The sequence below is a fragment of the Acomys minous genome (assembly GCF_964271855.1).
Source record: "Acomys minous genome assembly, chromosome: 8".
NCBI lineage: Eukaryota > Metazoa > Chordata > Mammalia > Rodentia > Muridae > Acomys > Acomys minous.
Genome location: NC_140489.1, coordinates 102,383,607 through 102,405,620, shown reverse-complemented (window position 1 = coordinate 102,405,620; position 22,014 = coordinate 102,383,607). Strand labels below are relative to the sequence as shown.

The window sequence follows — 22,014 nt, the reverse complement described above, 5'->3', positions numbered from 1 at the left end:
GCCTCCCAAGTGCAGGGATTAAACGCGTGCGCCACCACCGCCCGGCATAGTGCCACTTCTTATAGGGCCTATAGGGGCCATCTTTGTTCAAACCACCACAGATGGCATTCCTGAGTTTCCTTTACCCCTTAAGAAGAAAAGGCTATGAAGAATTTATGCTTTGTTGGGCATCAGGAAACATCCAGTAGTCTCCAGAGCCTCAGGAAGGCCCTCCTTGGTTTGGGTACCTTGCTGAGCTGGGCACCTTACAGATGCTTCCATTAATTGAAAATGAAAGACACCTTTATCTGAGTAACCCAAGGGAAAGGACAGTAATATGAACAGAATGACGGGCAGGCGTGACTGTTCTCAGCTTCAATGTTGTTGCGGCCATGCTGGGAGAGTCACCTCTCCCTGCCTCTCACACTCTCTGAAAAACAGAAAAGGAGGTCACTGCCTGTTCCCGCTGCCTGATCATCAGGAGTGTTGAGAAGACTTTGAAATTTTCAGATGAAAGATGTTATAAAACTCCAAAGTGAAGCGCCAGCTACAGGACGAAGCACTGGGTGACTGCAGAGGAGGCTACGTGGACCGAACGTGCAGGATGTCAGGATGTCCTCTGCTGCCATGGGGGCTCTGGGACCTTTTTCCCATGCTTGTCTAGTAAAGAATCGGAATCACAGTGTCGCGCAGAGAGGCAGCCTAGTGGAGCGGCCACAGCAAAGCCTGGGGGCTGGGGGCAGAGCACAATCCTCAGATGATTCTGATGCACCCCAAAGTTTGCGGAGCACCTCTACCTTGCCAACATGTATTTACACACCCCCACCCCCAATGCACAGGCCCCCGGCAGCCTCCTCTCCCACCCAGCCCCCGCTGGGCAAGCATCTTGTCCATTACACGTGAAGTAGGTGGCTCCTGATGAGCGAACCCAGCCCTTCCTTCAAGGCCAGGTCACACATGGCCTTTTGTCCCAAGCTTTTCAGCCTGAAATTACTCCCAGAAACAAAAAGAACCAGTGGAGGGTGGGGCATTTCTCTATACCTACACAAAAATATTTTCTAAAATATGTCATATTTTTATTGAAAATGCTAGTCTACTTACCCTAGCAACCATTTTCTTTTTTATTGTCACCATGCCATGGAGCATGTGTAGAGATCAGAGCACAACTTGAGGGAGTCGGGTATCTCTTTTAACTTAGGTTCAGGGGATGAAACTCAGGTCATCAGGTTTGATGTCAGACATCCTTACCCTCGAACAGTCTCACCAGCACTGTAAAAAGTGATGATGCTAAAGTAATATTTTAATCATAACAGTTGATCTCACTAAGAAATGTTCTTAGGCAATTTTTAAAAGTATGGACTTATTCTAAGAGTTGGGATGGTATGTGAGGGGAAGAAAAAAAAGTCACTTAATAAACAGTACAAATCTACTTTGGCCATGTATTAAAATAAAGACAGCTGTTAAGCGACACTACCCCTGTTCCTGTCCTTGAATTCATGGTTTGGTTTTAATATACTCTGCCATGACCTTGAAAATGTTGCATAAGTCCGATAACCTGGAAGTGAACAATAATTGATTGTTACTTACCGGCAGCCTCGTTAAGACACTGTGTGGGCCAGAAGTTGGAAGATGACTAGCAGCCCTCTGCTCCCCTGGGTGGAGGTTGAGCCCGCATACAGCGTCATTTCCCCCAAAGAAAGCCAGGCTTTGTCTCCTGCACACAGTCTACCTGCACATCCATTTTACCCTGTTCCGTTCTGCTCACAGGCTAACCTCAAGGCAGCCCTGAGGCCTGTGCAGCTCCACTCTTGCTTTTCTCTGCAGTGGACGAGCTGGCCAAGTGCAGTGTTAGAAACTGAGTCACTGTAGTCCTTTCTTGGCCCTTTTGAAGCCACTTGTATGAGTCACTGTGGGTCTGGTGTCAAAGTGGCTGAGCTTCCTAGCAGATTACACCAGTTTCTATAGTCCCAGCCTAAGTCTTTCTCCAAGATACAAGTTGCTCCCAGGGACAAGAGTTCTTTGTCTAGTGGGAAAGAGCTAGGGTGATCAGAAGGAAGTGTGGGGCCTGTCTGAATTAGTGTAGCTTGCTGACTTATTGTAAGAGTTGGGCATGATGTGTGTGTGGGGGCGGGGAACAGGTTCATGAACAAACATTATGTATCTAGTTTGACTATTTGAGAGAACTGAAAAGACACTGGGATAGGAGACACTACCTTTGTGTGGAGCCACTCGGGTGCTAGCCAGGATCTTGGCATGTGGATGTGACTTGCTCATTGAGGGTCTGCCAGGTTGAAGCCAGCTAAGGAACCTTCTGCACCTGCCATTCTCAGCCTTATGGACACATGCTTGCTGGGTTCAGGAATTAGTTCTGCCCCTTGATCCTTCTACTAGAGAGAGATAGGCCCAGCTTGGTTGTGACCACTGGTTGAATCTAAACGAAGTTTTATTTGCCTGGAAAGCCAAGGCCACATAACAGAGATGCAGTGATCCATCCTCTTTGAGTAGGGACTGGAGTTCTTTCACAGACAGAGACTAACAGCACTGACTTAAGGAATACCCCAGGAATTGGCTCCAGGCTGGCGGGAGCTGTCCAACACTTCAGCCTACTCTTTAGCTGCCTGCTGGAAGGGAATGGAATGGGCTCTTAACACTGACTGTTTGGGAGCCATCGAGATGACTCAGTGAGTAAAGGCACTTGCAAGAGCCTTAGTTAGGATTTTTATTGCTGTGAGTAACACTATGACCTAAAACCAGGTTGGAGAGGAAAGGGTTTATTTCACTTACACTTCCACATCCTGTTCATCATTGAAAGAAGTCAGGACAAGAATTCAAACAAGGCAGGAACCTGAAACAGGAGCCGATGCAAAGGCTATAATGGGATGCTGCTTACTGGCTTGCTCCTCATGGCTTGCTTAGCCTGCTTTCTTATAGAAACCCGGACCACCAGCCCAGGGGTAGCGCCACCCACAATGGGCTTGGCCCTCCCCCATCAATCACTAATTAAGAAAATCCACAGAAGATCCACAGATCTTATGGAGGCATTTTTCAATTGAGGTTCCCTCCTTTCAGACACCTCTAGTTTGTGTCATTGACATAGACCAGCCCACAGAGGACCCACATGATGGAAGGAGAGAACCAACTCCATCAAGTTTATCCTCTGACCGCCACAAGCCTGCTATGGTACACATGTTCATACACACACACACACACACACACACACACACACACACACACACACGTCACGTGCTGTGTTCCAAGGAAACTGACTCTGATCGGGGTCCTAGACCCTCAGGTTTTTAGGTCTGACAACTTCATGGTCAATTCTGAAGGGCACAAGGCCCTGAAGACACTGTCTATAGTTATTCATTTAATATAGCAGGGATATGCTTCTGCCTATACTGTGGTGCCTTGAAGATCAGAACTGAAGTCAGAGCCTGCTCTGTGAGCATGAGATAAGAGTACGTAGGGTCAGGAGATGCTAAGAAGTGATGCCGTCCACATTGTGCTTAGTCCATGCCCCTCCGCCATCATGGTGGGGACCAGAACATCAACCGCAGCTGAAAAGAGTGCTCGACCTTCGCTGGTATAGTTTTATTCTGCAGTTGCCATTTCTAGATTCTGAAATAACTGCCATTCTGTTCAAAATTGTCACAACAGCCAGGCGGTGGTGGTGCACGCCTTTAATCCCAGCACTTGGGAGGCAGAGGCAGGCAGATCTCCATGAGTTCGAGGCCAGCCTGGACTACAGAGTGAGTTCCAAGACAGTCAGAGCTGTTACACAGAGAAAGCCTGTCTTGAAAAAAAATTGTCACAACAACCAGATTCCACATCATGCTGTTATTACAGTTTTCCAAATCTGTAGATTATTTTGCATTGGTGAGTTAAGTCAATGCTGCTTGGTAACGTATGAGGAACTACACCAGATATATATAGATATAGATATATATATATTATACATACATACATACATACATACATACATACATACATACATACATACATATTACACATTGCTCTGTTTCTCCTGACAGGCAACCCTGTGTATAACAAGTAAATACTTCTTAGTGGGGACTTACCAGGCACTGGCTGTAAGGGCCAATTACGGAAAACTGTACCTTGGCCAGTCTCAGTCAAAGCTGCAGCCCTCTGCTGTTTCCAGATGCTAACAGCCCCTTGCAGCCTCAGGTAAATGCAGGGTGTGTCTGTAGTCCAGTATAGCTGTGAAACCAGAAGGAGCAGGAGCTGCTTGTGAGAGCCCTGGTCACAGACAGGAATCCTCCCTGGCTTCGCCGCAGTCCTCTTAAATATTGGTGTGCATCTTACACCTTCACACTGGGTTCCAGCCACCTCTCAAAAGTCCAGGAATCTTAAGAGAAACGTCATCTCGAGACTGGAACTGGGAGACTCCCATCGGCCTAGAAAATCTTACTGTGTCAGAAATTACAGATGGGGGTACTGGGGAGATGACTTAGGGGTTAAGAGTACTGGCTGCTTTTCCAGAGGGCCCAGGTTCAATTCCCAGCACCACGCGGCTGCTCATGGCTCTCTGTAACTTTGCTTGTCCCACTTTACGTGAGGTACTTTCCGTTGTCTCATTTGACTCATTTGAGCAGGAAACAGAGAGACAAGAGGAAGCAACTAGCAGCAAGGCTCACAGCTAAGGATGGAGGAAGTCCTGAGGCCTGGTGGTGTGTGAGGGTCCTGAAGGCTGCTCCAGAAGGTGCCACATCCCAGCTGTATGCTGGGTCACCCTGCTGGTGGCAGCCAGCTACTAGCGGCAAGCCTCTGGTCCTGTTGAGAGGCCACTGAGGACCTTTTAAAACCAGAAAGTCAATAGGAGTCAGAAACACCTGAACAGAAACTGTAGAGTAGCCACCTTGCAGTTGTCACGAACTTTTCGCTGCCTGGTCCAGGCTTTCTCTGCCCTGTCTAAGTGGACCTGTTGCATGGTTGGTTGCTTGCTTGCTTGGCTGCACTACAAAACCTAGAGCCTTGTTCGCACTAAGCAAGCTCTCTCCCACTGAACTACATCCTAGCCAAAGATTTTTTTTTCTCATCCTAAAAGTCATATATATATATATGTATTGAAGAAAAATTAATTTTTTGCTTTTTTGAGACACAGTTTCTCTGTGTAGTCTTGGCTGTCTTAGAACTCACTCTGTAGACTCAGAGATCTGCCTCCTTCTGCCTCCTGAGTGTTGGGATTAAAAGTGTGCACCACCACAGCACAGTCATTATGGAAAAAAAGTTAAAATTCAGACAAATCTAAGGAATAAAGTAAACATCTATAATTTCACCATAGACAGAACAATTAAAACTGTATAATGCATACTTTTATGACTCGTCCAGGCCTGTTTGTTGTTTGGTTCAGGAATACAACCCCTTAAGTGTGATAGGACTGGTAAAAGACCTTAAGGACCGTCTAGCTCCCTTGAGCTGCTGTGCTACATCCTGGTGTCAAGGTAACTCAGCTCTGAGAGAGGCTAGGGAAGCAAGAGTCAACATTCCTGGCCTCTTTGTGGAGATAGGCAGGAAAGAAAAATGGAGGCTGTCAGCAGTTCCTAACGCTGAAGGTGCCGCACACACGTCTGCAGATCTTACATAGTTTAGATGAACTGTGATGCGTTTAACAGTTTGCCATTGAGCATTTCTGTTGCTAGTTTTTCATGATTATGACTGTGCTCATGCCCAAAGCTAGTGTGGTGGGGCATATGTGTAAACTGAGCACCCTGGAGATGGAGGGGAAGGGGAGGAACTCAAAGCCAGTCTCACTACACAGTGACAGCCAGAGGGAGCTACAGAACCCATGTTTGAGACAAGCAAATGAATAAATGCCTGAAGTTTGGGCATATCCACAATTATTGATTATAGAATTCTGAGACGTGGAGTTAAGGTCAAAGAGTGTATTTAAAATGTAAAGACTTTTGATTTCTTTTTTTTTTTTTCTTTTCTTTTTTCTTTTTTTAACCAAATTTCCCTCCAGAAAAGGCAAGAGTGGGCCAGTGAGCTGCAGCTGGTAAAGGCACTTCTGCCAAGCTTCCTGGCCTAAGCTCAGTCTCCGAGACACCCCACACACATGGGTGGGTCCAGAGATGACTCCTCACAGTTGTCCTTTGAATGTCACACATACACCATGACTCCTGCACCCATACACACACACGAACAAATAAATATAAAAGAGTTTAAGGGCAAGGCTGTACCACGCCTCTTACCGGTTGTGTTTAGGACCGATTTCCTCATACCCCCAGCAGTAGATTTTTAAATTTTTGTCATTAAGTCCTATGAGTGTCAATAATGGGCTCCCTTTAGCCATGACTACATTCAGAACTGCCCGCCAGCCTCTTAGGACCCAGAGCAGGGACTGTGAAGGCCCTGGGTCAGTCTTCCCTCTGGTCCATTGGCAGCTGAAAGGGGGACAGCAGGCACATTGTACAGCACCACAAGCCCCACCTCACCCACCTGTCCCTGTGTTGAAAGTCCCTTTGTTTTCCTTTTTTGAAGTGGGATTTTTCTGCATAGCCCTGGCTGGCCTGGAAGTCACGTATAGACCAGGCTGGCCTCAAGTACAGCAGTCCTCCTGTGCCTGCCTCCCAAGCGCTGGGATTACAGGCTGTGTGCTGGCCCACCCTACTCAAGTCTTTTCTGCCATCTCATCTTGGTTCTTATTCAAGGCCATCCTGACTTGTCTAGATATGTCTGTACTTGGGATCATTTGAAATGACTGTCCCCACATCCTGCCACACCACCTCAGGAAGGTGACCTGACAGGTCTGTGACAAGAGAGCTGATGTTTTGTAGGTAGTGAACAAGGAGCAGAGGAGTGAGTGGGGGTGGCAGGTGAGGGAACAGAAAACTTAGCCTTCTCCAGAGGGAAGGCCGAAAAGAGTCAGTAGATTCCAAGGCTATTTTAGTCATATTAGGCCATGGTGACACGTTGCAATTTCCTGGGACATAGTCAAAGCGGAAGATTACCTCAGGCATCACCACTGTTCAAAATACTGCTTAACTAGTGAGCACTCGGCCACTGTGTGTAGTCCTCAGGTGAGGGGTCAGCCATCTTGATGGTGTAATGCCTGAGGTGGAGTCTCTGTGCACACAGCAGGTGCTAAAATGTGCACACCTGTAGGCATAATCATCCCATGTAAGCAAAGGAGGAGTGGGGAGCCAAGCAAGGCAGTAGGTCAAACATCACTATCTTATATCACACCCCTAAAACAAGAGAAAGAACATTCCAGAATCTTGATACCAGGGGGAAATAAGGATTCCATTTTGGTCCTTACCCAGAAAAAGCTGACTCCAGAGTGTGAAGGGCACTGTCTTATGGGAACGGGGCTTGCTTTCCTGGGGTGCAATTTACTGCCTTATTCACTAGTACCACCACCAGAGAAGAGAATGGAAAGCTAAAACCCATGAAGCATCTGTTCTGAAGCCAGCTGAAGCCAGGACAGGAAGGCAGGACAGGGAGGCAGGACAGGGAGGCAGGACAGGGAGGCAGGACAGGGAGGCAGGACAGGGAGGCAGGACAGGGAGGCAGGACAGGAAGGCAGGACAGGGAGGCAGGACAGGGAGCCAGGACCCTACTCCCCTAACTCCTGCTTCACGGCTTCTTCCCAAATCTCTCCCTGACTCCACCACTGCATTGCTTCGTGTCACACACAGCTTTAACAGTCACGGCCTCCAGTCCCCGTCGGCCGACCCAAGACGTCCACTCCTGGACCTATGTTAAGCCTTCTAAATTCTCTTGCAGTCAGAATTGCATTAATCACCCCTGACCTGTAGCCACTACTAACCTGAACTGACCACAGCCAAGTTCCGTGTGGCTGCCACACTGCCTAACCTTTGACCTTCATGAAGTCGGCCCACAGGTCATTTCACGTTATATAAAGTTGAGTTTGTATCCTAACTTAGCCAGTTACATTCCCTCTTCCATGACTGACTGTGGCTGTGTCTTTGTTTCATGCTCCACAGTGATGGCTAAAAGACACTTGTGTTTTAAAGTAAGAACTTCCGCCCTAGAGCGCTCACCGTCTTCCATACCGTTGGCCGTGTATGCAGCTAAATGTACCAGGTTAATCGTTGACACGCACCGCCACCGCCTGGCATGAATAAACTGTTTTGAAAGACACCATCGAACAGTTAAGAGAACCGAGTGGCATCCGTCCAGTCCCCCTCGAGTTCTTAGGCCTGGGTCTGATGACCTTCGAAACCACCTGCCTTATTTTCTACACAAACTTGCACAACACCCTCTTAAACCAGAAGTACGGAGAACTAAAACAATCAAATGCATGATAGAGGAGGGCCTCATGTACTTTGAACAAGTTTTCAAAAGACCCTGACGCTCCCAGCAAAGGATGCCAATAGGTGAGATTATAGCTTTGCTCAGAGCCCTGCAGCCATAAGGAGTTGCTTCCTCATTAGAACCAAAAAGCAAACAAACAAACAAAAAAACCAGTTTTTTGTTTTCTTGTTTCTATTAGTTGCTGTTTGGAGGTGTGCTGTCTGTCTGTCTGTCTGTCTGTCTGTCTGTCTGTCTGTCGAGACCAGGTCTCACATGGCTCAGGCTAACCATAAACTCATTATGTATTGAGCTCCTAATCTTTCTGCCTGTGTCTGAAGTTGCGTGCCTACAAGAGTGTGACACATTCCCAACTTGTAGTTTAATTAATGATATATGTGATGGTTGGTTTTCATTGTCAACCTGACACAGTCTAGAATTACCTAGGAAGAGTGACCCACCGAGGGATTATCTTGTTGGAGCTGGCCTGTGGGCATGTCTGTGCAGGGTTATCCTGATCACCTACAGGTGACAAGACCCACCCACAATGAGTGGCACTATTCCCAAGGGCCTTGAACTGTATCAGCGGAAAAACCTCAGGCAGAGCACAGGCATGTCTTCGTGCACGCAGCCTGCTCTGGGCTGGGTTGTAATGAGCTGCCTCCAGGTCCCGGGCCTTGACTTCCCTGCAGTGCTGGGCTATGGCCTGTGGCTACGAGGCAAACTCTTCCTTCTTCAAGCTGCTTTTGCCAAGGGATTTTATCACAGCAGCAGGAAACAAAACTAAGGCAACACAACAAATGTCAATTTCCTGTTTTCAGTAATTGTCTGACAGCCTGTTCCTGGAGCAGGCTGGGGGGTCTGGATGGGGTGCATGAGAACTCTTTGCCTCTGCTTGAATTTTGCGTCTCAAATCACTTTAAAGTGCTGACTTATGAAGCATTTGGAATTCTCTTCAGTATTTCCTAGAAAGGATAACATAAAGTAAGACCTGTCAGACTTGTAATGCTGAATTAAATTATAAATGCTGTGACTCGCTTGTAACAGTTTCAGTTGTGGGGATGGTATATTATATTCACAAAACACACACTTACACAAGGACAAAAAAACCTTTGGAGAAGTCCCCCTTGACCGTGGCATCCAGAATTGCTGGTGCTGTGGCTTTGGCCTCTTTTTACTCATACCTTGTGCCCACACGTGCATTCCGGGTAGACCTTGGCAGTCCCCTCTCCTCCCCATCATTTCCCTTCCTCTAGCCCTCAGTCCAAACTCTGCTTTCCTCTGAAGCCTCTTAGTAGAGGAGAGTGGCTTAATGAGCGTAGTCTGTCTCTTCTGGTCATGGTTCCTCACCTTTACCCCGGCTGCCTCCAGCACCCAGGCTGAGGCTCATGGCTTCCTGAAGGCCGCACACCTTGGACAGTGGCTGGCAAAGGCTGGCATGCAGTGCTGTGTGTGTGGAGCACGTGCTTCGGCTGTCGGGGGTGGCGTGGGTAAGTGAGGAATGTAGTAGAGTCTCTGCACTGCTTGTTTCTTCCTTGTCTGATACGAATTTTCCTTAAAACTTAAAGTCAAAAGGGCTTCTAAGGAGCCACACAGCTAAACTACACACTGAATTAATACTCAAAGCGTTATTATTCTCTGGGCTGGAGAGAAGGTTCAGTGGTCCGGAATGCTTGCCATTCTTTCTCCTCCTCCTCCTCCTCCTCCTCCTCCTCCTCCTCCTCCTCCTCCTCCTCCTCCTTCTTCTTCTTCTTTTTCGTTCTTAGAGACAGGGTTTCTCTGTGTAGCCTTGGCTGTCCTGGACTCGCTTTGTAGACCAGGCTGGCCTCGAACTCACAGCAATCCACTGTGAGTTCGATGCTTGCCATTCTTAAGGTGGACCCATACCATGTGGTCCATAGCCTCCTAGAGCTGCAGCTGCAGGGAACCTGACGCCCTCTGCTGGCCTCCCCAGGCACCTGACGCCCTCTGCTGACCTCCCCAGGCACCTGACGCCCTCTGCTGACCTCCCCAGGCACCTGACGCCCTCTGCTGGCCTCCCCAGGCACCTGACGCCCTCTGCTGGCCTCCCCCAGGCACCTGACTGCTGTCTGTGCGCATAACACACACTCATAAAAAAATGAAGTAAATGATTTACAAAATCTTTCTTTTATAGTTAACTTCATGTAGATTTTATTAACATTCCCCCTCACTCTTTTGGGGTACTGTCAGTTAAACCCAGGGCCTTATACAACTCAATTTATAGCCTTATAGCTGAGCTATATCCTCAACCCTGTCCATCCTTCCTTCCTTCTTTCCTTTTGTTTGTTTGGTTGGTTTTGTTTTTCTTATTTTGAGATAGAGTCACTAACTTGCCCAAGCAGGCCTTGAATAGTGCCTCCTGCCTCTTTCTCTCGATCCATTGTTTGAAGCATGGGGGTATGCTCCCAACTCCTGAGCCTCCTTGCAGAAAGGAGATCTAGAACTGACTTAGAATGGGCAGATCATGAGTTCTGAAGGAACTCTCAAACCAAGGAGTACAGGTCTGTGTTTAATCTATATTGCACTTGAAATTTTAACTAAGGGAATCTGACCTCCCTGCTCTACAGGCTGCCACAGACCAAGTGGCCTTGACAGACTCTGGATTTCCTTCCTCAGCATCCTTCTGTCTGGGACTCCCTAGTTACTTGCAGGTCTCGTTTCTGTCCCCACGCTCCCACAGAAAGACTCAGGATCCCTTCATTCCTTCTTGTGCACTCTAATGACTCTAAGTTCTGATGATATTATTAACCTCAGCCCCCGCACTCCTGGAGACCAGCCCCTCCCTCTGCTCCTGAGACTCCTCCCCCTGGCCCAGCCTCTTCTGCATTAATGGCACACCCTAACATCCTCCAGGACTTAGTCACAGGTCTCCTGCTCACTTTGTCAGATAAAGTGCAGTAAACATGCTTTCATGCCCTGTTTCCCCTCCTCTCTGACATCTTGCCATCTTTACAGGCCCAAACGAGGGACTACCGTCGCCCAGGATTGTCCCCCTCATCTTTCGTATGCCATTGGTGTGCCTGGAATCCAGATGTGCTGTTCTAGGCATCGGGTCCCTTAAAATGATATATCAGCAAACGCTTGCTGGTTGAAGTAAGGCTGATTGAAACAGTAGATTAGTAGATTAGAGAGAGAAAAGAGACCTCTAGAATGCCTTCCTGCCTCCTCTTACTCAGGGTGAAATCAGAGTGCAGCACTGTGCAGTGCAGCTATGCAGACATCAGCCCTCACTTCCCGTCAGTGTGATGGTGTTGGAAGGAGCTGACCTGGGGTCGGGAGGTCTGGACTCAACCCTGACTTTGCCAGTGGTTTCTCGTGACCATGGGCAAATCACTTGCATCCAGGGCCGCCATTTCCTCAAACACAGAACTGACTTGGTAATTAAGGCCTCCACAAGCAATGCTGATGATAGGGCAGGAGAGAAGCTACAGGAAGTCAGGCCAGCCTTCTGAGAGCTCACCCGTGTGCGTTGTTAAGATACAGTCCATCTCCATTTGGGAGTGACCCTGTAAGGTGGGCAGCGAGGGTGGAGTGCTGGGTTCATGGATTCGGAATGACGATCGGCTGGACAGAGGACAGAGTCACACAGAACTGAATCTTAAGATTGTTCTGGACAGCTTTATGGCAGGCTGAGGATAAACGAACACTCTGTACCCTGTCAAAAGGTCAAGGGGATAAAACTGGGAGGATTCTCAGGCGACACTGAATGAAGGGAAGGAAGGAAGAAAATAGAAAGGGCTGAGCATGGGGCCAGAGGAAACATACTAATCAATTCATAAAATCCAACATCAGAGAAGGCCAAGAATTTAACACTGTCCCAGCTGACCGCAATAAGCCTCATAATCAGAAGAGATGTTCTGGTTGTTTGGGGTGTGTGTGTGTGAGAGAGAGGGGGGGGGAACAGAGATTTCATGCACATGTGTGCCATGGTGCATATGTAGAAGAGGATAATTTGGAGGAATGTTCTCTTCCCAGCAGCTCCTGCAGCTCCGTTTCCTGTCCTTGGCCACCTGGGATAGGGCAGCTATCTGTCTCCCTGAACCTGCTAGAGGGAAAGACACTCTTGGAACATGGCCAGGTTCTTCCCTAGAACCGTCCTGAACCCCTTCTCTGAGGAACCTGGAGAACTGCATTCTCTGCTGCTGGGAAGACTTGAGTTCGTGCTGAGAGTCCCAAGGCTGCATACTGTGTGTAGCCAGAGGCCAAGATGGCATTTCCCCTCCCTGTAGCCAGTAGCACGTCCTTGGTGTAGACACATAAGAACAAGAACAGAAAACCATCTTTCTGAACCCCTGCAGCCTGGTGGTGCCTCTCTTACTACTTAGCAGCTGTTGCGTCCAGGAGTCAGGATTCTAGGCCCACAGTAACTGAAGGAAGAGGAGGACACCAAGCTCCTAAGATGCCCTCTGTCTTCCTGCCGAGAGCCTTGGCAACCAGGCAGCAGAGAACAGAAAGCCAAGCCCGTCCCTGCCCTCTGCCTCCTCAGGACCCTGAGCAGAGGGTCAGAGTCAGGAAAGAGGGAGCTGAGTTCAGTATGCTGATGATTCTCAAAGCTGCTCACTCCCAAGGTGCAGCCTTTGGTCCTCACAGCAGGGTCTCCTCCTCCCCTCTGAGCAGCCCCACACTCAATAGTACCACTGTTCTGCTTCTTCAGTCGTGAGACCCGAGGCCTCTTACCGGGCTGTCCAAGCAGGAAGACCGGTTCTCACTGGACGACATTTCGACTGCAGCACAGCCTCCTCAAGCCTTGGTTTGATGATGGTTTCTTAGAGTTTTGTTGGCTTAAAAAGGGTTAGTGTGGCTGCAGAGATGGCTCAGTGGTTAGGAGCATTTGCTACACTTGCAAAGGAGCCCAGTTCGGTTCCCAGAACCCACGTGGCAGCTCCCAACAGACTGTAACTCTATTTCCAGGAACTCGGACACCCTCTTCCAGCCTCCCCGAACAACCAGGTGCGCACATGATGCGCAGACTTACATGCAAGCAAAAGATTCGTCCATATACAAATTTAGAAGACCTTGTCTCAAAAAAATAAATAAGTGGCTTGGTGTGGTGATTAACACGTCTAACACCTTTAATCCCAGCACTCGGGAGGCAGAGGCAGGCGAATCTCTGAGTTCAAGGCCAGCCTGGTCTACAGAGTGAGTTCCAGGACAGCCAGGGCAATACAGAGAAACAGAGAAATCCTGTCTCAGGGCATCCTGAGGTGGGGGCTGGGGGGGGCATATCCAGAGAAAAGCCTTTAGGAAGAAATGCCCGCTTTTCTCCCTGTCCACCAAGATGGGCCTTATTAGCGGGGTTACTTTTAGTAATGGGTATCTCTGTTTCTGCACACCTAGCTCTCCCTTTACCCTTTGACGTATGACCAGATAGAGCAACCAGCCTCACTGTGACTCCCCCAAAGACAGCGGCCATCCCATAGAAACCTCTGTAAGAATTCAATCCCGTTTGGCAAGACAGACCCATTATCCAGTGCTGAGACCTCAGCAGGGCTCACAGTCTGGGCCAAGAGCTCCGCGATCTCCAAGTGTGGAGAGGACAGACTCCTGAAGAAACTGGTCCCTGTGGGCCTCTGCCACAATCCGGATCCTGTGCTAGATTCTGCCAGGGCGGGTGCATGTGCATCCCTGGCAGACCCCTGAAGCGCTCGCCTTCCCACTACTGCTTTGACTAAGCCAGCATCTCACCACTGAGCCTCTCTGTGAGTCAGGTGCCCACTCAGCTATGAGAAGGCGATTGGCCAGGCATGCCAGGGCTTTGTGACCCCATGGCAGAACCCTCTGTCTCTGGCAGCCCCTCAGGGCCCTCCATCCCTACTGGCAATGCATTGCCTCCATTTATCCCCAGCAATAGCATGGGTGTGTGATCCACACAGGGAAGGGGTAGCAGTTTTGCAGTGTTTCCAGAAAGGTGACTTCAGGGCCTGGGCAGGGCCTGAGCAGGAAGCGGTAGCCCAGGGACAATGGGCAGAGCCCCATGTCAGGGGTGGAGATATTTTGGCAGGATCCACAGAGTTCTGTCTTCTCAGGTCTCACAGCCTCTGTTCCAGTTTTCCTTCAAGGTAGGATGCCATCTGAAAACAGTCACATGGGACTGGTACTACTGGTGCACACCTTTATTCCCAGCACTTGGGAGGCAGAGGCAGGTGGATCTCTGTGAGTCGAAAGCCAGCCTGATCTACATAGTGCGTACCAGGCCAGCCAGGACTATATCGTGAGTGAATGAAAGTGCTATCAAGGGAGCCCAGGGGACCAGAGAAGGAACTGAGGACTATAGAAACCTTTCTTTAAAATAATTTTTTATTTGCATGTGTGCGTGCATGCGTGCGTGCGTGCGTGCGGATGTGCGCACGCGCCTGCGCACATCTTTGGAACTCAGAGGACAACTTTAGAGTCAGTTCTCTCCTTCCACCATGTGGGACCCAGGGATCAAACTCAGGCATGGCAGCAAGAGCCTTCACCCACTGAGCATCTCACCAGCCCTCTAGGGTTTCCTTCTGACTGTGGGATATCAAGATTTGCTCTTGTGGCTATTTTTTTTTTCAGGGCCTCAGCCAGCAAAATAAGCAGCAGCTCCTCTCTTTTCAGAGCTGTAGGCGCCCTCCCTCCCCTTGCCAGTTTTAGCTGCCAGACCCTGACGACACTGGCAAAGTCACACGATTATACCTCCTAGTGATCTCCTTACAGACTCTAGACTCAGAAACAGGAATCGAGGCCCCGAAAAGCAGGTTTTTCCCAAGACAACATGTTGATCTGACCCTGGAGCTTAGCTAATCTGGAAGGAAGCAAGCTATAACCCAACTGGGGGATGTTTCTTCTGACAGTCACCTCATGACTAGAATGCTGTTAGAAAGATGAGTAGAAGAGCCTGCCCTTGTAGCCTCTGGGAGGTTACCTTCCATTCTCTCCTGGAAAGAAAAAAGCTCTTTGTGATGAATGTGTTGTCTCTGGGAGTTTTTGCAGTCTGTGACTCTGCCACCATGCAGGCAGCTGCTCCAACAGGGACCAAATGCTTGGGCCAGAACTTTATCCACCTTTGTCCCTGCAACTGGCTGCTGCGCCTAAGTCAATCCTCAGCTCAAAGGGCATCACTAGTTAAACCAGTTGATGAGTTTAACATGTGGCATTAGGGGAAGAGGAGGCTAGGTTCAGCCAGAAATCTGAGTGTAACCCATGCTTAGAGTCATGCTAGCCACCCCAGCTGGCCTGGCCCTGAGGGGACAGGCACCCTGCTCTAACCCTTTCAGATGTGGGTAGAAAGTGGCTTTCTTTGGGAGGAAAGGAGGCTCAGCCCCCCCCCCCCCACACACACACACACACTCCTCTCAGAGAGGCAGTTCAAGGACCTGAGTGCCACCTGCTGGCACTGGCATGTCTGTTTCCATGTGTAGGGCCAAATTCAGGACAGGAAAAGTAGAGAGCACTTGTCCCCACAGCCTAACAAGGGGTACAAGGGCTGGATTCTTTATCGTGCCATGGTGTATGTGTTGGGGAGGGGGGTTATTAGAAGGTCCTCACAGACCCATCAGATGAATCCTCCTGAACCAGGATGCACCCAACCAGAGCAAAGTGCATCCCACTGCAAGAACCACTCTGGTTCTGGTCTCAGCTGCTCTTCTGCAAAGGCACAGGGGGAGCTGGTATGAGTGGCTGCTCGGCCCTTAAAGGGCCTATTTTGTTTGTTTGTTTGTTTGTTCTGCTCTCTTCTTACAAGCACTGTTGCCTCTCAAGGATCCTGGATTCAGACTCCTGACAAGTGTGAGAGAAGCTCCCCCATCCCTGGACACTGCCACTGTGAGAGGTATCTGACCAGGCAGTCACGTCACTCTTGGTGACTCCTGAGAACAGCTGTATTCTAACCTCTAGGGAAACAAGAGGTTTTTCTTAGTACCAAGGAGGAGGGGGGCTAATGCAATTCCCTCAAGAGAGGTAGCAAAGATGAATGGTTTGAAAAATAAATAAATAATCCCACTATCCTGGCCTTTGCAATTGCTAAGATGAGGGCGGTGGCACAGCAGAATCACCTGGGGGTTTTAAAAACTGTGTGTGTGGTAGATGGATGGAGATAGTTTGTATGTGTTACACAAACACGCACACAGGCACATGCAGACACATGCTTGCTCCTCCAAATAAGGAGCCTCTGGAATGCATGGAGTGAGCCTAACCCTTCAGCAGGCTTGGTGCCATAGAAGCTCAGGAAGGCCCCTTGGGCTAGAAGACCCTTTAAGGTCATAGCCTGAGGAGTGGGGTATAGGACCACTGCCCCTGCTGTCTTCAGTGATCAGCCTTTGAGAGTCTCGTCTATTATACAGAATGAAATCCCTAATTTGGCTCAAGAATTCCCAGAGCAAAATTAAGAGCTAGAAGCACTGCACAAACCCAACCCCTTTCAGGCTGATCAAAGTATCAGTGGACCCAGAATCGTCCTCCCCCCGCCCCCAAGCCCAGAGACAAAATAGCCCCGGGGACCTCCTGGACAAAAGAGCCCCGGGGACCTCCTGGACAAAAGAGCCCCGGGGACCTCCTGGACAAAAGAGCCCCATATTGGAAAGGCCCATTGTTGACAGCCACCAGGAGAGCTGATGATGCCCGCTGCACCCAGCCCAACAGACCACACAGACCTGTCAGAGTCCGGCCACCCTCACACTTGGGTTTACTCAGACCATCTCTCTTTTAATTGCGTGCCTCTTTCTTGACTTTTGTTTTTGCCACATATTAGGGCATTTGGTTCTACTGTCCCTATAAGATTATAAACTCACTGAGTATGGGGCAGGTTTTTAATCCTCATAGTCCATAACATAAGGAAATTAAAATGCTGCCCTCGGCTTACCCATCCTGCCCCTTGAAAAGCTTAGGATCTACCCACCCAGCTGTTCATTACCCCTGCTGGTCTTCCAGAGAAGTCCCTGAAAGACTCAGAAGTTACTCTGCTGCTCCCTGTCTCTCCCCACCACCACCACCACCTATACGGTTAGGCCATTACTGCTCATCAAGAGCTATTGAGGAATCAAGGAATCAGAATCTAGAAGTAAGTAAACAGCCTGGCCACTGGAGAGCTCAGTCAAGTAGAGGAGGCTGGGCACTCTGATGATTTTTGTGAGTGCACGGATGCTATTGTAAGCTTTGCCCCTGATGCCATAGGGTCCCATAGTTAGCTTCTAACAAAGTTCCCTGTAGAGGATGCTGACTCCAGATGTAAGGAGTGGAGCTGGTGACCCACGCCAGAAAGTGATAGGAGATGCTGACAAAGGGCGTGAGGTGTCACAGGGCAGCAGGCTCAAACTCCATCAAAAGGATCCTGGGAAACCTCAGAAATTGCCAGATTCTGAGTCTTTAGAAAGTCCCAAGATAATAATTTTTGTTTTTCTTGGCTTCCCCACCCCACCCTGCCCTGCGTGGGCTCCCTTTCCCCAGACAGTGAAGGACAGGGCTTATTTTTAAAAGGAGGAAGAACTAGGAATAAATAACAGGAGGGTTTTTTTTTCTTTAGTGGTTTTTATGTCAAAAGAAAAGTTCATGCAAGGTGAAGGTGCATATCATGGGGCTCCATTAGGTCGCCATGCTTAGGGTCCAGGATGGAAGCCAGACCACACTGAGCTGGGCCCTGATCTACAGCAGGACTCGTCACATGTGCCTGGCCTAGAGAATCTTATCAAAGTCAGATCCGATGCAGCGGGTCTGGCTAGTGCGGAGTGTTTCTCCAGGTCTAATGAGCAGTGTCTCCGTGAAGGAAGACAACATCAGGCATGTGCTGTCACATTCGGGGGTTGTTGTTGGTTTTGGTTTTGGGGGGTTTGTGGTTGTTGTTTTGTTAGTTTTGGTTTGGTTTGGTTTTTGGCGGCAGGGGTGGGGAGGCCTTCAAAACAGGGTTTCTCTGTGTAGCCCTGGGTGTCCTGGACTCACTCTGTAGACCAGACTGGCCCCAAACTCACAGAGATTCACCTGCCTCTGCCTCCCTGCGTATTGGGATTAAAGGTGTGCGCCACCACACCCAGCTTTTATTTCTTTATGTGGTGCTGCAAACGCTCTGCCAACTGTGCAGCATCTGTACTCTGGGAAGTGGTTTTTAGTGGGACTCCCTTTCTACCACTTGTGCTACTTCTGAACAGACTCCATCACTCCACCTCGCCTCTCAGTTCTCCCAGGTGGGAGCCAGAGGCATCTCTGTGCTCGCACTGTCTCTGTTCCCAGTCCTGGTACGCGGCATGCCGTGCCTGGCCCCACAGCACTGGGACTTTGTAAACACTGTGTCATTAGAACCACTAGTCCTTGCGTATTACTAAGGATCAAGTTGTAGGGGTTGTGTCGGACAGGACAATGCTGCCCACAGGTACTAGGAATTGGGACGATATAGTCTTCCTTCACAAGACACTGCACAGTAAACCTAGAAAGACAGCAGGGCGGTGGCGGTGTATGCCTTTAGTCCAGCACTCTGGCCGGCAGAGGCAGGCAGGTCTCTGAGTTGGAGGCCAGTCTGGTCTCCGTAGAGAGTGAATTCCAGAACAGCCAGAGCTACACAGAGAAACCCTGTCTTGGGGGAAAAACAGCAAACAAAAAGCTAAAACAAATGTTCTTTAGTCCAGAAATAGGTTTGCTCATATCTCGGGACATGTGGAGCTTTTACTTGCTTGTTTCTCCACTTCTCATAGAGACCTAGTTACAAGAAATTGTTCTTTCTGAGCAACCACAAAGCCCCAGCTGATGCCTGACTTCTGGCCGGGTGGTGGGCGTCAGGATGCTCTTGCCTGCCCCCTGGAGGTGGATGAGTGTCTCTGCTCTGCACCCGCTGTGTGAGTGGAGGAACATTTTTGGCCCAGAGTGGCCTGTGCAAAACATCCTAGCCTTTAAACAGTGAGCACTGACTCCAACGTCTCCACCATCAGCACTGCCAAACAGTTCGTTTGCGAGGCAAATGCATTTGTGGGGGCCTTACTTACCACTACTGGCCTGAAGTGTGGGTATCCAGGCCTGCTGTTAGATCAATTCAGGGGTGTTGGAACGGATGTGGGAGGACTGGAGGCCGGAAGCCTTCGTGGGAGGTTCCTGGAGTTTAGCTGCCTTTGGGTCATCAGCCCACCACAGGCCCCGGGAGTAGGGAGTGTGCGAGCGGAGGAGAAGCAAAGGTCGTTTGCCTTTCGAACACAGATCTGGTCAGGTTACTGTCTAAAATCTCCCAGTGACTGCCCATTGACTAAATAGAGTTTCCCCGGGGTAAACAAAACTCTTCCAGATCTGCTCTTGCTAATCTCATTGCGTCATGCCTCAACACAGAAGCCCACGCCCCGGGGCCGGCTTCGCAGCTCAGAGCTCTGGAGATGAGCTGTGCCTTTGTTCTTGCCAGCTCTCGGGCTCCTGTGCCCCTTCACCCCATTCCTTGGTATGCCCAGGAAATCCCTACTCCTCTTAAGTGCCAATATCTCTGCTCTGCAGTCTTCACAGCCCTGCCAAGCCAGAGAGATTACACCATTTTTCCCCATCCTTGAACTTCATGTATTTCTCAACCGCCTACCTCACGGTGCTGGTTTGCCTGTCTCCCGAAGCAGAAACTCCCCGTAGTTAACAGCACCACTCCCCGCTCCTAGAGCCTGCCTAGGTATGCTGCGCTGCCGGCTTCCAGCACATGCCTGGGCATCATAGACGCTAGTTACTATGTCTACGACTGGCATAAGGGGAATGCTTCTCATGTCCCCAGGGGCTGGAGCTTGAAGCCCTCATGCTGACGTCACCTCTGTCCTTCCTTTGCAGCTGGGGTATGGCCGTCAATGTGTACTCCACATCTGTGACCAGTGAGAATCTGAGTCGCCATGATATGCTTGCATGGGTCAACGACTCCCTGCACCTCAACTACACCAAGATCGAACAGCTCTGTTCAGGTAGGAGGCCCAAGGGAGAGGAGGGAGAGGAGGGAGAGGAGGGAGAGGAGGAGAGGAGGAGAGGAAGAGCTTGTGGTATTTGCTGGGAACAGAGACTGGAAAAGTGAGAAATAGGTGGGACGTTCTGGGCAACCAGTGAAGGCATGAGTTAACAGCACGGGGTCCCATGAAGTCTCTCTGGGTCCCAGCTCTGGTCTTCTCTGTTGTTACCTTGTGGGTATCAATTTCCCCATCCAGAGAGAGAGATGCCACCACCTGCCTATGTCGGGTAGCTTAGGGCTGACCTACATACTGAAGTATCTGGAATGTTACCGACACATGGTTTGAGCCAATAAGTAGTCACTTGAGGGCTGGGCGTGTAGCTCAGTGGTAAAGTACCTGCTCCATATTCACAGGGCCCTGGGCTCCATTAATCCTTGACATTACCCAAAAGGTAAATGCATAACTAGTAATCATGGCGTGGTATGTAATTATTCTTGTGAAGCCAAGGGGAATCAAACCATATCGAATGTCACAGTTGGGTTGGCCCTAGCTCTAGGAGAAAGGGAGAGGGACCAGGCTTTGGGGAGCAGACCAGCATGGGGCCCCGTGGTAGCTGAGTGCTCTTCATCAGCCGTGCCTCCTCACAGGGGCAGCCTACTGCCAGTTCATGGACATGCTCTTCCCTGGCTGCGTGCACTTGAGGAAGGTCAAGTTCCAGGCCAAACTAGAACACGAATATATCCACAACTTCAAGGTGCTGCAAGCAGCTTTCAAGAAGATGGGTGTTGACAAAGTAGGTGTCGGTACCCCCGGGGTCCATGAGGAGCTGTTCCCCTGGGGAAGAAGACCCACCAGCCAGGGTGACAAGGGCTACTCGGTTCATTCTGTCACGTGTCTTTCTACCCCTGACACCCCAAAGGGAGTGCTGTCCACCCAACTCAAGACACAGGGGTGCACTTGACCCTAACATCCCACCCCGACAGCACTCCCTCCCTTCTCCTCTGGGGACCTGCCCCCTCCAGACGTTGAGGCTCTTTGTGTCACTCCTGCTACATCTCTTCAGAGGCCCCCAAAACACATCAGCTCACTATCCGGCCTGTGTAGATCCTGACCCTCCAGGTCACGTGCAGGCATCAGGGTCCCTGCCCACACAATTTCTCCTGTGCCTGTAGGAAAGGGCTGTCCCTGAGTCCCTGGTGGGGCCCGCCAGCCTGCTTGTCTACGCTGGTGCCATGGGAGGGGGTGCAGATGGAGGAGGTAGATGATGTTGAGGCCTAGGGGCTGGCTTTCCTGTGCTCACAGCGGAAGGCAGTCCTGCCCAGCAGGTGGTTAAAACGGTCTGCTTATGTGGTCTATTTCAGATCATTCCTGTAGAGAAATTAGTGAAAGGAAAATTCCAAGATAATTTTGAGTTTATTCAGTGGTTTAAGAAATTCTTTGACGCAAACTATGATGGAAAGGATTACAACCCTCTGCTGGCGCGGCAGGGCCAGGACGTAGCACCACCTCCTAACCCAGGTGATCAGATCTTCAACAAATCCAAGAAACTCATTGGCACAGCAGGTAACATGCCCAAGCTGGTGGAGGGAGTTTGGGGGGCTGGGCCGGTAGGGCTTTCCAGCCAGGAGTGCCCCCCTCCCCGGGTCACCGGCCCAGCCCTGCCAGCTGGAGGAGGCTGTTATCACGGAGTTCAGATGACATCGCTTGCTGCTTCCCTATAGATGGGGAGTCCCATTGTGGGCTGAGAGGGCTCCAAAAGTTGTTCTAAGAGGAGAGCCACCAGCTTTAATCCCGGTACTCAGGAAGCAGAGGCAGGTGGATCTCTGCGAGTTCGAGGCCAGCCTGGTCTACAACGAGAGTTCCAGGACAGCCAACACAGATAAACCCT

The 22,014-nt window shown here is 49.9% G+C and overlaps 1 protein-coding gene across 3 annotated transcripts in view; it reads left to right on the top strand.

Annotated features, from left to right (window-relative positions):
• MAPRE3 (microtubule associated protein RP/EB family member 3) overlaps window positions 1-22,014 on the top strand; it is a 46,199-nt gene that overhangs the window by 21,721 nt on the left and 2,464 nt on the right. Inside the window, exons 2-5 of one of the 3 annotated variants that reach the window (XM_084793063.1) lie at window positions 16,003-16,072; window positions 20,017-20,144; window positions 20,774-20,919; window positions 21,488-21,689. In XM_084793063.1, the coding sequence (XP_084649189.1) occupies window positions 20,024-20,144; window positions 20,774-20,919; window positions 21,488-21,689 (469 nt within the window). In that variant the 5' untranslated portion in view covers window positions 16,003-16,072; window positions 20,017-20,023. The remainder of the gene's footprint in view (window positions 1-16,002; window positions 16,073-20,016; window positions 20,145-20,773; window positions 20,920-21,487; window positions 21,690-22,014) is intronic. The other 2 variants (XM_084793065.1, XM_084793064.1) reach the window with 2 other exon arrangements.